General features: G+C 32.6%; 1 protein-coding gene across 2 annotated transcripts; it reads left to right on the plus strand.

The window, feature by feature from the left end:
- The first annotated feature begins 495 nt into the window (after positions 1–495).
- Positions 496–14253, plus strand: LOC126781819 (adenylate cyclase type 9). Of its 2 annotated transcripts, XM_050506879.1 has the most exons (9): positions 496–514; positions 633–677; positions 1163–1528; positions 1663–2669; positions 3058–3312; positions 3389–3754; positions 7112–7485; positions 7919–8116; positions 9722–14253. In XM_050506879.1, the coding sequence occupies exons 3-9, from the start codon at positions 1242–1244 to the stop codon at positions 11540–11542; spliced, it is 4308 nt and encodes a 1435-aa protein (XP_050362836.1). In that variant the 5' UTR covers positions 496–514; positions 633–677; positions 1163–1241; the 3' UTR covers positions 11543–14253. The 2 variants fall into 2 exon arrangements, with proteins under 2 accessions (XP_050362836.1, XP_050362835.1); XM_050506878.1 differs by having other exon boundaries at positions 497–677.
- The last annotated feature ends 37 nt before the right edge of the window (positions 14254–14290 follow it).

Raw genomic sequence — 14290 nt, forward strand, 5'->3', positions numbered from 1 at the left:
GCGAAAAATACTAAATCTACTCGATAATTTTTTGTATTCCGGTTTGTAGGGTGAGTGAGTAAATGTAATTAAAGTCACAAAGGACATAACATCTTAGTTCGCAAGGTTGGTGGCGCATTGGCGATGTAAACGATGGTTAACATTTCTTACAATGCTAATGTCTATAAGCGTTAGTGACCACTTACCATCAGGTGGCCCGGCCCATATGCTCGTCCGTCTATATATTAAATTTAAAAAAATTAAACCAAGTCAATCTACTTAATTGGAGTGAAACTATTTTAGTCAAAAGTTACATATTTTATTTTAAAATAGCAAGATAAGTTTTAATTATACGCTATACATTAGTTACTTTTATATTAAGTTAAAAAAATTGCATTATTTCTTATTTTTTTGGAAAACAAAGCAAAACTATATGAAATTAAATGAGTAAGGAATTTTTGAGAACATAGCTTGGCAACTCTGAATTGCCTGCACTCTGTTTTACTGTCAAATCTGGATATAGCAGATTATGTACGTAAGTTTTGTGAGTGATAAACAATTTGTATGCTTAAATTGATAATCAAAGCTAGGAAATGTTAGTAAAACTGTTACGATTTCCTTATGTGAAGTGTAATTTAATAATTTTTTAACAGTATTAGTGCTCTCGGTTAAGAAAATATAACCTTGGTTTGAAAATGGTAAGTAATACTAGGTTGTAGTATATATTTATTTTGTTTTATATCTAGCTATCTTATTTTCTTTGTATTGTACAAAATAAATAGTTTCAAGTGTAATTTATAGTAATAATTTTCGCATTCAAAACTGCTTACTGTATTCTATTTATTAAATTATTTAAATTTAAGCACCAACTTTCACGGTGTATATTTTTAGACAGGAACATCACTAAGTTTAATATTTATTTAATGACATAAAAAGATGTGTTGCCTTTTTATAGAAACATATTTTTGATTTCATAAAAAAAATTAAAGTGTTATGTATTTATTATATACATAAATATAAATAAAACTTTCTTAGTTAAAATTCTGCTTATTGTTATAATTATTAGTTGTCATGCATTTTTCTGGATTAAATGATGTAATTTTAAATATGAATATTTTATAAACGTATACATAATTAACATTAAAATTTTGGGAATGGAACTAAGCATTATTTTACTTCGTAGAATAAATCCAAAGAAAGGATACTTCTTATGTGCTAAATTTAAAGATGGAACATAATGTGAATAAATTAATACTTGAACAATGAGTGCCCAGAGTGGGTGTGTTACTTGTAATGATGGGTCTGAACATTTTGATGGTAAGCATGATGGTGATTACTCGGAGGGAGAAGATGCTCAAATTCGGCTTGCACCTCATGTTCAAGCATATTTGGCACATAACAATCCTACTACTAATTGCTGTGGTTTTGCCATACCAATTGCTTTTGAAAGGGCTGCTGCTGGCACATGGTGGAACCCAAGATTTGATTCAGAGATACTTGAAGGACAATATAGGAGCAGTTCCTTCAGGCAGATAAGATTACGATTTAGGTTTGTGATTAAATTTTTGATTGTATTTATTTGATGTTTATTGCTTGCTCCAAAGTTAAACAACTGCTATACACCATTATATATCTAGTTTTTTTTTAATTTATGTTTATTATAATAAGTGTTGTCTTTTTCAGATTTGCACTTTTGTATATTTTGATATTTTCTATATCATGGTTTATCTACTTTGTCGTCCTTGGCTTAAATGGTGTAACTGTGAAATGGCCGTTTCTGTGTTCTATATTTGCTGGTGTCCTTCTTATTACATCTATAATGCTATTCGTTACCTTTACAAATGTTTACAAAGTATATACATCCAAGCTGTCTTTGATTATGGCACTTGCCCTGTGTACACTAAGTCTTTCATTAGTAACATTGACCACACAAATTAATGGTGATTTTTCTCAAGCAGCTGATATTAGTCAATCGGGACATTTTACTATGTGTATAGAAATACTCTTGATCATATACACTTTGACACCATTACCCCTTTTTGCTTGTGTCATAATTGGACTCTTATATTCTACAGTATTTGAAATTCTAAACATAGTTTTGCACTTGTCTGAACAAGAATGGCAATTTCCTGGAATGTTTGTGAGAGTTTTGCTTCAAGTTTGTGTCCACATTATTGGTGTACATATTTATCTAATGACATTTGTGAGAATGCGTGGCACTTTTATGAAAGTAGGTCAGAGTTTACTTGTGAGAAGGCAGCTAGAAATGGAAAAACAATTAAAAGAGAAAATGATACATTCTGTAATGCCACCGAAACTTGCCAGCTGGTTGATGAAGGAGCAAGTTTTGGAGTTTGAAACAAATTTGAAAACTCACAATTCTCTAAATCCACGTCCATCGAATCCCGGTGCGTCGGATATCAAATCATTATTTCGACCTTTTAACATGAGCTCAATGGATAACGTTAGCATTTTATTTGCTGATATTGTTGGTTTTACAAGAATGTCGAGTAACAAAGGAGCGGAGGAGTTAGTAAATATACTGAATGATCTATTTGAAAAGTTCGATGAGTTATGTTTGATTCATGGTTGCGAAAAAATCTCCACATTAGGAGACTGTTATTACTGCGTATCCGGTTGTCCTGAACCGAGGCCCGATCACGCAACTTGCTGCGTAGAAATGGGACTGGGTATGTATCATAAGATATGGTGATGAGTTAAATATAAAGCTTAACGTATAATACATACATTCCACTCGTTCGTATTACTTAAGAACGTAATATAATGACTGTGACCTAAATTTCTCGTCACATGCACGCGCTTTTTACAGACATCTTTATTGATCGGTACCGGTTATAATATGAAAAATGATTGCAGATTGCAATTTGTAACATTAGTCGGCCCGATCGATCAGGATGACTGCACGTCAATATTAATGCCATGTTTAATCATTCTTTTTACTTCAATATATAAAGCTTTTTATATGTATATCGATTTGAGCAACAACCCGTCTAAGTTACTTATTGTTTAACCTAAAGTATATTATAAGATTTTACTATGAAGTCTTTAAACTTTTAGGTATGATAGATGCTATTCAGGATTTTGATAGAGAGCGCGGCGAGGGTGTGAACATGAGGGTTGGGGTTCATACGGGAACGGTTCTCTGTGGTATTGTTGGTACACGTCGATTCAAATTTGATGTCTGGAGCAACGATGTAACTTTAGCTAATAAGATGGAATCATCAGGAAAACCGGGCCGTGTACATATTTCTGAAGAGACTAGCAAATTTCTAGGTGGCTCCTACGTTTTAGAAGAGGGAGATGATGTTTTCGGTCAGTATTTCAAATAGTTTATTGAGCATGTTTTTATTTTACCTTTGCATTATTTAAATACCTTAAATGTATCCAGGTCATAAGACTTACTTCATTGAAAGCCGCCAGATAAGCTCTCCGTACGATCACGACCACTGTCTCACTCCGTCGAACCCTGTCAATCTCCGCCTCATTATATCTCCCGCTATTTCCCCGCAATCAGTTTTATCCTATAATCATTTACCTCTGCCGGGATCTGGTAAAACTAGTGAACCATCAACAGACGCAAGGGAAAACAAAGATGATGCCAAAAATTCCTGTAATTTCCTATCACCTAGTCCCTTTAATATTCGTACTAAAGCTAGTTCGCTTCCGAGTATTCTGGATTCGGATACCGAGATGGACGAAAAGAAGAACTTTCCCGAAGAAACGGACAACTCATCAAAAAGTCCAACGTCTGTCGGTGAGTTTACGTTAAGCTAAAGTTTGTTTTATGTGACGTAATTAAGCGAATGCATCATAATTATTTTATTTACCAGTTAGTTTTTAGTTTTCATTGTAATAACTAACGCAGAACATGAACGTAAATGACCTATGACCCACTATTATTATTTACTCAATTACAATAATACGTTAAGATATAATTATAGATTTTTTTTTCATTCGAAATGAAAAATTTGTTACAAACGCATTGGAAATTTTTAATAATGTTGGTATTTCCCGTTAAAAGGAAATGCTAGTCGAAAATAGCTGAGAGAAAAACGTAACGCCGGATAACGCTACTGGTTTTTGCGGTCATATATTATTTGTACCTAATGTGAACTAAGTCACAGTTTTATTTATTAAAAGTCTTAGTTATCAGTGGCACAAGGCACGGCGCACAGATAAGATATAGAGAGACTCTTAGTTGCTTGAAGGTGATGCTCTCTGCGCATCAAACCACTACTATTGCTTTTAAAATATGACATATTTTCCAATAATAGTTTTATCTTGATATTCCAATTAAAAAACTTGTAAAACGAGTTTGAAAGATGGTTTGGTTTAGATAATTTTAGATACTTAATGTTTATTTGTATATCAATGAAGCGAAATTATATAGTAATCTTCAATATAAATATTTTATTTAAGATTTTGATATAAATTATATTAGACAGGAATAATTCAAAGTTACTATTTAATTTACGGCCCTAACCCTATATACTGACCTGTTGTGCTCGATGATAGTTTGCCGTAAGAATATCAAGAATTATTCAATTTATAATCAATCAACTAAAGAAAAGACGTTATATTCAATTTTAAATAAAGGTCGGATATTATTATGTTTCGTTTTTTATTATCTTAATTTCCTTAAAAATACCATGTATTTTGATAGCTGCATCAAAAAGTTAGTTTTCTCGTTTACAGCGCATTAAGAATCTTAATGACGGACATAATATTATGTTCAAAATAATATAAACAATTGAAACTTTAAAGCGTTTTCGTGTACATTTGCTGATTTTCAAATCAGACAATGTTAATAGGAACATGGTTTCTCGAGTCGCTTAAGGTTTTTGAAGGCGTTTTGGATTAATTTTATTTTACGTGATATGGCAATGATACAATTGCTATTTTTAAGGAATATATTACATTTAAAAAAAAATCTACACTTAGTATGAAATAATTTAGTTGTAGTATTAGTACTTAATATTTATATGATTCAAATGAATACTATCATTAGATTGGTTTTAAAATTAAAAATTTACTATTCCGTATGTTTGTCATAAATGAATAAAACGTATAATTTGCGGAAAGTAACGCTTGAAATTAATTATCTATAAGCGCAGATTATCATTAAATGATAACCCTGAACTACTGAGTTCTGAAACTGGTTTGCAATTACTGTAAATGTTGCTTTGAAATCAACGTAAAATCTTCCTTGTACAGACTGTTAATACTACACACTTAGATCGAAATCTAAACGTATCTAAGTTTGTGTAACGTTTTAGATTTGAAAACCAATTAAAATTTAAGAGTTTCGAATTAGTTTTGATAGAATTTTTTTAATCAAAAGCAGAGTTCATGATCACGGTTCAGGTTGTGAGAGGCTTATAAGTCAATAGAATATCGATTAAATCAGGATGATTCTTCGAAATTGAACTGTTATTGAGTTAATCGAGTATAATTTTTCTTAATAGGTAGTTTATGTATATATATTATCAACTTTATTTTCATTGTTAAAAGTTTAACGACGTAGCGAGTAGCTCAGTCTTCCTAGATAAATTCCCAGATAGTAGTTTAGTAAGTAACTTTAAAAAACTAATATAATTAACCTTGCGTTATTTACTGAGATGAGAATTGTGATTATTTATGACAGACACCATCACGGTTTGATGAATCTGTCTAATGAATGGCACAATTATCACAATAATGAGCTTGTGTTATAATTATAACTCTTTAAACTATTTTTTTTTCAAATTATATTTTAAGTAATAATTCTGTTAGTATACATTTTTAGCGCTATTATTTTGCCAGAAATTCCTATAAACGGATCCGATTATTTGATCTGTTTTTTCGGATTGCAATCTCTAATCGTAAGTGCTAACGTTTTATTAGATTTACTATGAATGATTGTCGCCTGTGTGCGAATATTACTAAGCGTTACAGCTAAATGCAAGATTAAAGTGTATGAGAATTATCCATGGAAAAGTAAAATTATTAAATTATTAAACTATAGAAAATATATGCGTAAGATTTTAGTTCGATAAACATCACTTACACTCAACCGCCATTTGTTGAAGATCAATCTCGCAAAGTGTACCGTTTTCATTGAAATATATATTAATAAAATCTATTTAACATTTTTCGTTTATCTTATATTCCACTCTCGCAATCTTTTAGTCATCTAGTTGTCATAATCATATGCTTATAGATCAGTAACACTCTTGCCCTAAGTGATTGTTCAATAAATAGTTTGTTCATTCAATAATATGCGTCTATTATTGATGTTGATAATTATTCATACTTTTCTTTTCAAAGGATGAAAGAATTAATGGATATTTATGGATAGCAAAATTTTTTTAGTATTATAATCGTCAAACCTGCGAATTTTACATCGCTTGACGACCTGTACACCGCGGAGTTATAACGAATAGCAAAAAGATAGATCATATATAACGAGTAGATTTTAAATGCAAACATTTATAGCATCCATGTCTTACTTTATAAAAACCTGTACATAAGCATTTATAAAATTCCTTAAATAGATCATAAAAAGGCATAATTAATTTATTAATAATACTTAAGAAATATATACAATAAAAAATAATGACCCGTTCATAGTGTGGCAATTGCGTGAACTTCACGTGGTATAATGATGTAAATAGCGTTTGTTTATATTAAAAGTGATGAACTAATTTCTGTTAAACAGTTTCAAACTAGGGTATTCATGTATAAACTAAAAGATAAAATATGAACGTTCTGAACGCAAGGAACTGTTCTGTATTCTGTTAACCGTAAACAGGTAAACGATGAGTCGAGATCGCCCAGTGGTAAGAACACGTGCATCTTAACTTAGATTACGGGTTCAAACCGGGGCATGAACTACTGACTTTATACTTATGAGATGGATGTGTGTGCTTGATTTGTGATGATAATTTATCTTGTGCTCGTAAAACCGGCACGTGTCGGATGAAAATCTGCCAGTTGTATATACACCAATCCACATTGGAGCAGACTGGTGGAATAAGCTCCAAAGTCCAAACCTAATAAGGACGGGCCTCAGCCAAGCGTGGGATATATGCTGTTATTGCCTTTAACGTTAGGTAAATGTTTTACATTCCAGGAAGTTACGGTAAATATACGAATAAAATAAAAAACTGGAAAGTACCAAGGTTCCTGAGGAAGCATTCGGACACGCCACTACATGAAATGAAAAAACGAGAACTCAACGAAAAGACAATACAAATGATGGAACGCGGAGACGACTTGCAACTAAACAATGGTTACCAACAAGTGCCGATAGTAATAGAATCTCAGGACAAGTTTAGGCCGCTGCAGAGTAGTAGTAAGCTAAACATCCCCCACAGCCATGAAGTGGCGTCGGTTGAAAAAGAAATAATTGATATTCGATCGTATTTAAGCCAGTCTAGAAGTAACATGTCGCCCTTTGTTAGAAGTAGCAGCTATAGATCTCAGTACGGAAGAGTAAACTTAGAGGTTAGTTATATTCACTATAGGCACGCTTTTTTTTATAATTGCTATTATTGAATTGTAGTCATTTATTTAAATGTTATTTGATCAGTACGTACTTTAACCTTGAATTAACCTTCAATTTTCAATAATTAATTTATAAACTAATATCAAAACGGGAGGTTGATTGTGGACTCAAATTCGGACTGACTGAATTTTCACGTGCTTAATTTGAGTTTGAGTGAAGGAAAACATCGTGCGTATGTCGGATGAAAATTTTGTATGTGTAACACGCATTAAAGTAGCGTCGATGAATTAGTTCTAAAGGTTTAGAAGTTCTAAAGGTTTCTCTTTAAGCGGAGAGGAGGCCTTAGCCGAGAGTGGATATTTACAATCTGTTTCTTTACTTTGTTCATCATTAAGTGAAGAAGGCTGGCTCATATTTGACCACAATTTTCAGATACCCGTTAGCCGTGCTCGTAGTTCGACACTCGCGACTCAAGGGGATATCGTCCGGCCCAAAAGCCGTAAACTAAACCTCCCCTTACCTCACGTGCCCCGTCCCCACGACGACGCCGTCAGCCTCTGTCCGTCGGTCAATAGCCGCAAGGATTCCGGCATTCGAAGTACAAGCCGGAGATCGAGTATCCAGCAGCAGGTAAAAAATTTTAATACTTCAATTCAACTACTTAATTTTTAATTTAAGATTTGGAAGAGATAATATTATAGTAACAGTATTCCTATTACATAATGTTATGCATATTATTATAAAGAAATTTTGTAACATTATTTAAAAGGTACAGACATTATAGAAATGGTTTTTGTTTTAAATCTTATAAACATTTATTAGAGTTTCTCTGGGTTGAGATACATGCACGAACGATTCTGCGCAACACGATTCATTTTATAGAGAGAATTAGTTGGATTCGCTCAAACTACTTATTATATCAACAAATGACTTTTACGTTAATACAGTTATAGGTATCTATGTGTGTTTAATGTATGTTTTCCATTATCTAAATATCTTATAAGAGATGTAGAGACTACCAATATTAATATTTACTGGTGGTAGGGCTTTGTGCAAGCTCGTCTGGGTAGGTACCACCCACTCATCAGATATTCTACCGCAAAACAGCAGTTCTTGATATTATTGTGTTCCGGTTTGAAGGGTGAATGAGCCAGCGTAATTACAGGCACAAGGGACATAAAATCTTAGTTCCCAATGTTGGTGGCGCATTGGCTATGTAAGCGATGGTTGACATTTCTTACAATGCCAATGCCAAATGCTTGACCAAGGCTTGGTGCAAGCCCGTCTTGGCGAGAACTATCCACTAATCACTTATTCTAATGTCAAAAGGCAATACTTAGTATTGTTGTGTTCCTGTTTGACGCGTTAGTGAACCAGTGTAACTACCGGCACAAGAGTCATAACATCTTAGTTCCCAAGGCTCCAATGTCTATGGGCGATGGTGATTATTTATCATCTGGTGGCCCTTAACTTTTTCCTAGCTGTGGGACATGTCTACTTGAAATAATTATTTTAAGCCCTTTTGTAATGAAAGGTTTATAAAATATAACTTTATATGTTTATTTGTTACTAATCTATTTAAATATTAAATACACGAACATATCGATTCTAATCTGGTATGACAAGAAACTTTTTGTACGATACCGAGAAATTATAATAAATCTAATGTTAACTGACTGAAAAACCTCAAAATAAATGCTATAATAACCAGTTTTATCTTTTAATCTTAGAAGTATTAATTTTTCAGTCTCTTAAATATATGAGGACTAGCAAAATCCGTTACTTCGCCAGCGTGGAATCTTTGATGAAAATCTTTTAACATCTGCCATTTTAATGTATATAATGCCCATTTGAATTATACGAGTACATTTAAAATATTTATATTATTAGGTAGCAGCAGTTGTCTAAAATAAATATAAAATGGTTGTTTTGTTTTTTGGTAACTCTGAAATAAGCTTATTAATTAAAAAAGAAGCGTTTTTATTTTAAATCACAATCAGACACTTCGATTTTATTTATTCGTATAGATAATAAAGCTGATTATTTTATTAAAATTGTGTCAAGGTCTTATTTTCTCTTTTGAATATAAAATTTAATTTTCAGCGAGGATATGAACGATCATGCATCGTAAACATTTATATCATAAACTTGTTCCATTTTATATTTAGATACGTAAACACGAAGTGTGAAGTCATTTATCGTTTAGTTACGCAGATTTTGTTTTTTTCTTTTCAGATATTTGCTCTCAATCATGCCTCACTGGCTACATCGCAAGCTGATATGATGGCGCATCGGGTATCGGGATACTATACTTCGAGTCAATCTTCTGTTAATGAGCTTCCCTCTAGAAGTAGACTACCCCCGCCGTTAAACGATGAACAAGTCCAATCACTTCAGAAGCTGAGAAAACAATCGGATCTCCAGTTAATCAGATGTGTCCAAGACAATGCGAGATCGGGAATAAACTATTTTGTGCATCCTCCTTTGAATAGATTTACATTGTTTTTCAAATTGCCGGAAATGGAGCAGCACTATAGGGACAAAGCGCATAGAAGCGATGACTGCGAAGATTTCCCGCCAACCTTAACCACGTCTCGCTTCAATACTGCCCTAGATATTCTCGTGTCGGGAATAATTTTCCTAGCCGTTTCCACTTCGATATTAATGTTGTATAAGCAATGGCGTTTTACCATTGGATGGTTTGTCCTGTTTATTTTTATAGAGGCTATCGCAATGGCGTTTTGCGTTTATAGACATTATTTGAAGTGGAAGACGAAACACCATCCTCAAGATATTACGGACGCCGTGAGAAGATCAGTGAAGATATTTAGAAAACTCTCGAATTGGTATCCCTGGCATCTGTCCGGGAGCTTGTTAATAAGTTTGCCAATACTAGTAATTCTATTAAATTTTTCTTGCCAAAACACTACGGTGACAATTCTAAGAGGGGATCAATCGTTTTACGTTTATCTTCTATACGTAAGTATAGTTCACTTTTGTAATTTTACACAAATGAGTTGGCTGGTAAAGAATACCTTGGTCACGCTTTACGCCGGTCTGTTCCTGTTCTTCGCTGTCCTGGGCTGTCACGAAGCCAATACTCAATTAATAGACCGTGATATTAGATTAAATCCCCAAGTGATTGCTCAAAATATTTCTATCTTTAATATGGTTAATGTTACCTTTGAGGATTCGTTAATAAGGAACGGTTCGCACTTGTTTAACGGTATGCTCCATGAGATGCATTTGACGGAGCTGTATTTAGATGTCGCGCTGTTGTTGATTCTGGTGTGGTTCCTTAACAGGGAGTTTGAAATCAGTTATAGACTGAGTTTCTATAGCAACGTGGTAGCGAATCGCGACAAACAACGAGTGCAAAACATGAGGAATCAAGCAGACTGGTTGTTACATAATATAATACCGCGGCACGTCGCTGATCAGTTAAAAAATACAGCGAAATATTCAGAGAATCACAAGGACGTAGGAATTATATTTGCGAGTATTGTGAACTTTAATGAAATGTACGATGAGTCTTATTTGAAGGGTAAAGAGTATTTACGGGTTCTTAACGAGCTGATAGCTGATTTCGACGAATTATTGGAGAAACCGGAATTTCAGCACGTTGAAAAAATCAAGACAATAGGCAGTACTTTCATGGCAGCTAGTGGACTTAATCCCGATTTAAGGCATTCCACACGTGGCACGTACGACCATCTTTATCAGCTAATGGACTTTGCGTTGGAAATGCAAAAGGTTGTCGATAATTTTAACCAAGATTTACTCGAATTTGATTTCATACTCCGTATCGGATACAATTTCGGTGACGTCACAGCCGGTGTAATAGGAACCACAAAATTGTACTATGACATTTGGGGTGATGCAGTAAACATAGCTTCAAGGATGGATTCCACGGGCATCGCGAAGCGAATTCAAGTGGGCGAAGCTTGTATACCGGTTTTATCGGCTAAATACGAGTTCGAGCCGCGTGGAAGTGTTTATGTCAAAGGTAAAGATAACATGAATGTTTATCTCGTCGTCTCTAAGAAAGACGTGTAGATAGATCGTTAGAAAAAAAAAGTAGAATCTGTGATTTTTAACTATATATATATATAAATATATATATTGTACGATACAATTTACATTGTAGACGGTGAGACGTGATACTTATTGTGTGTCGAAATGGTAATCGCTTGTATAAATACTCGGGAGATAAACCCTACTTATAAATTGAGCTTTATTAGGCAGTGTTCTTGTAAACTATTTTTTGAATTTACTTCTAATTAATGACTGTTAATGTTAAATTGGCTATGGCTTATTCCAATCATAGGCGAAGTTTTGAGGAATAAACAAATTTGACCTTGAGATGACGCGGTATCATTGATCGAGATCTTGAATAATTTATCTATGGTATTCATTATGGATGCGTTTTGAATATCGGCGAAGTTGTTGTGGACTTTGAAAGTAAATTCAATATACGTAGGGAATAGTGTTGTATTATAATAAAGTCATATTCATCAAAAACTGTTTAAAGTGCATAATATAGCAGATCTGATGGAATATTTTGCGCTTTCTATGGAATGTAAAACGGCGAGTGCTCTGAGGAATTATTCTCCCTCACTCCCGCTTCCCCTTTCCTTCACAAATCTACGCGTGCTGGCTCTCGATGTCACCGCCTTACTATGACATCAATTCCATCGCGCACGAAGGAATTTGGCAACTCTTTTCTTTGTCGGGGGCGGGCTAGTGCAGAACATTCTCGACTGTACTAGCCGTCGTCGCGTTTGGACTCCCCTACCCCATACCATCAGGTGGAGTGGAGTCATTTGCTTTCCCGGAATATATAATATATATATATATATATAAATATCTATAAATCTATGGTTTATTACTAATCCTTCTTTGATTGGAATAGGGTATATGCAATTATTATAAAAGTGTGCTTAAAATTCCTTGCCTCTATTTATGAAACTGTGACCAGTGCTCTAGTCTGCGATTATAGTTGATAGGGATGATACAATCGTGCGTTAAAAAAAATCCATTTTTAATAAAAAAAAAATTGGGAATGAGCTTAAATCATTAAGACGATTGAATGATCCCTGCGTGAAGTGATTTGTATATACGAATGTGTAAATTATTCTATGACATTCTAAAGCTATTTATACAGTTTTTGTATTTAAAAATCAAAGTAATATTTTTTATTTAACGCTGTGGAGTTAATACTAAATATATATAATTGGATTAACTTGACTCTAATGTTTAGTCATATTTCAATTTAAAAAAAAATAGCAAATGTATACATACATATAAAGAGACTTTTTCTATTAGATCTTCGCGGTGATTTGTAAATTAAATTTTTCAGGGGTCCGACGTCGAATAATGTTTTGTGACGAGGTTTTTGTAATATTAAAGAATCATCTTCAACTTTATATTATAACCCGATTAAGATTAATAATAAGAGATTTTTTCGCATCAAACAAAGTAATATATTTAAATTTAAAATGAACATTACATGGATTAATATAAATATTTAAATTAATTAAAACAACGCAGTTGCGGGACCCCTTATTTTAGTCTGTGAGTTTATAGAACGATAGTTCTAACGAAAATAAGACTAGTAAATTCTTTCTAAGACTTGATAGCAGTATTAAGAGTAAATATTTATATAAAGAAAATTCATAGCAAAAAATATTTTTACTTATATGACAGAATTCAATATATTTCTTATTATTCAGAAAATTTGTTCGATATAACAATTTCTTATATAATTAAGAAAAGCACTCGAAACTTGTAGCTAAATAAATTATAATTACAAAAAGCAAACCGAATACATTTGATATAATGTAGTTTATAATTATTTCCTATTCTACTTAATATGTATACTGTCTCGTTCAAGTAATTAGAAATACGAATTATTCAACCTTGCATTTCTATTCTATTAAACATTTAATGCAGTAATATTTGATAGAAGTGCTGCCCATTAACAAAAGTAATTAATAAATTGTAAAATGTATATTATTATTAAAAAAAAATGTCATGTTTATACAATATTTTAACGAAAGCATGTTTACCTTTGAACTTATAAAAGCCTTACTATACATTCCACTTGTAGTTAAATAGTCTACAAATTATTCCATATTGAAACCGATTTTGATGTCAATCACAATCTCTTTTAAACCAGCTTAAGCTTGTTGTTCTTTTTAACCCCCATACATAAGAAAGAGATAACAATATTTATTTTGTTTAATTAAGACATCGTGTTCAACAGAATCGATAGTATTATGAAACAATACTTCAAAAGTCTTATCTCGGAATGTTACAACGAAATAATTCCAACATTTTATATTTGGTAGCAATATAGTGTGATCGCACATTGGAGATATTTTTATTAGCTAACAATTATGTTTTATCATTTTCGAATAAGGCTACTACTTAATTTTCATATGTATTTTGTATAGACTCAAGTGTATGGTTTGATTTACAATGAAATATGTTGGGGTGGGTCGATTGTTGTTATCGAATGTACTGATTTAACAAATGTTGGACCAAATTTGGAATACACTAAGGATATTTGCTCTCTTTACAATCTATATTTAATTTTTACAAATATAGTTGATATTCAAGTCTGGGATTTAACTATTTAGTGCTATTTACAATATGAGCCGCTATGACTGTTTAATTGTATATATTTATTTTAAATTTTAACATACTTTATATTTTTTCAAACACTAAAATTAGAATTTGTGTGAATAAACAAAGATATTATTTAACCGTTTTGTTATTTGTCCCAGTTTCTTTATGCGCAAT

This window comes from Nymphalis io, chromosome 4 (genome assembly GCF_905147045.1).
Source record: "Nymphalis io chromosome 4, ilAglIoxx1.1, whole genome shotgun sequence".
Classification (NCBI taxonomy): Eukaryota; Metazoa; Arthropoda; class Insecta; order Lepidoptera; family Nymphalidae; genus Nymphalis; species Nymphalis io.

Excerpts from the sequence above, each read along its gene's own strand:
- LOC126781819 (XM_050506879.1), top strand. The coding sequence starts at position 1,242 with ATGAGTGCCCAGAGTGGGTGTGTTACTTGTAATGATGGGTCTGAACAT. Across the intron at positions 2,670-3,057 it reads CTGCGTAGAAATGGGACTGG|GTATGATAGATGCTATTCAG; the intron begins GTATGTATCATA and ends TTAAACTTTTAG. Across the intron at positions 3,755-7,111 it reads AAAAAGTCCAACGTCTGTCG|GAAGTTACGGTAAATATACG; the intron begins GTGAGTTTACGT and ends TTTACATTCCAG.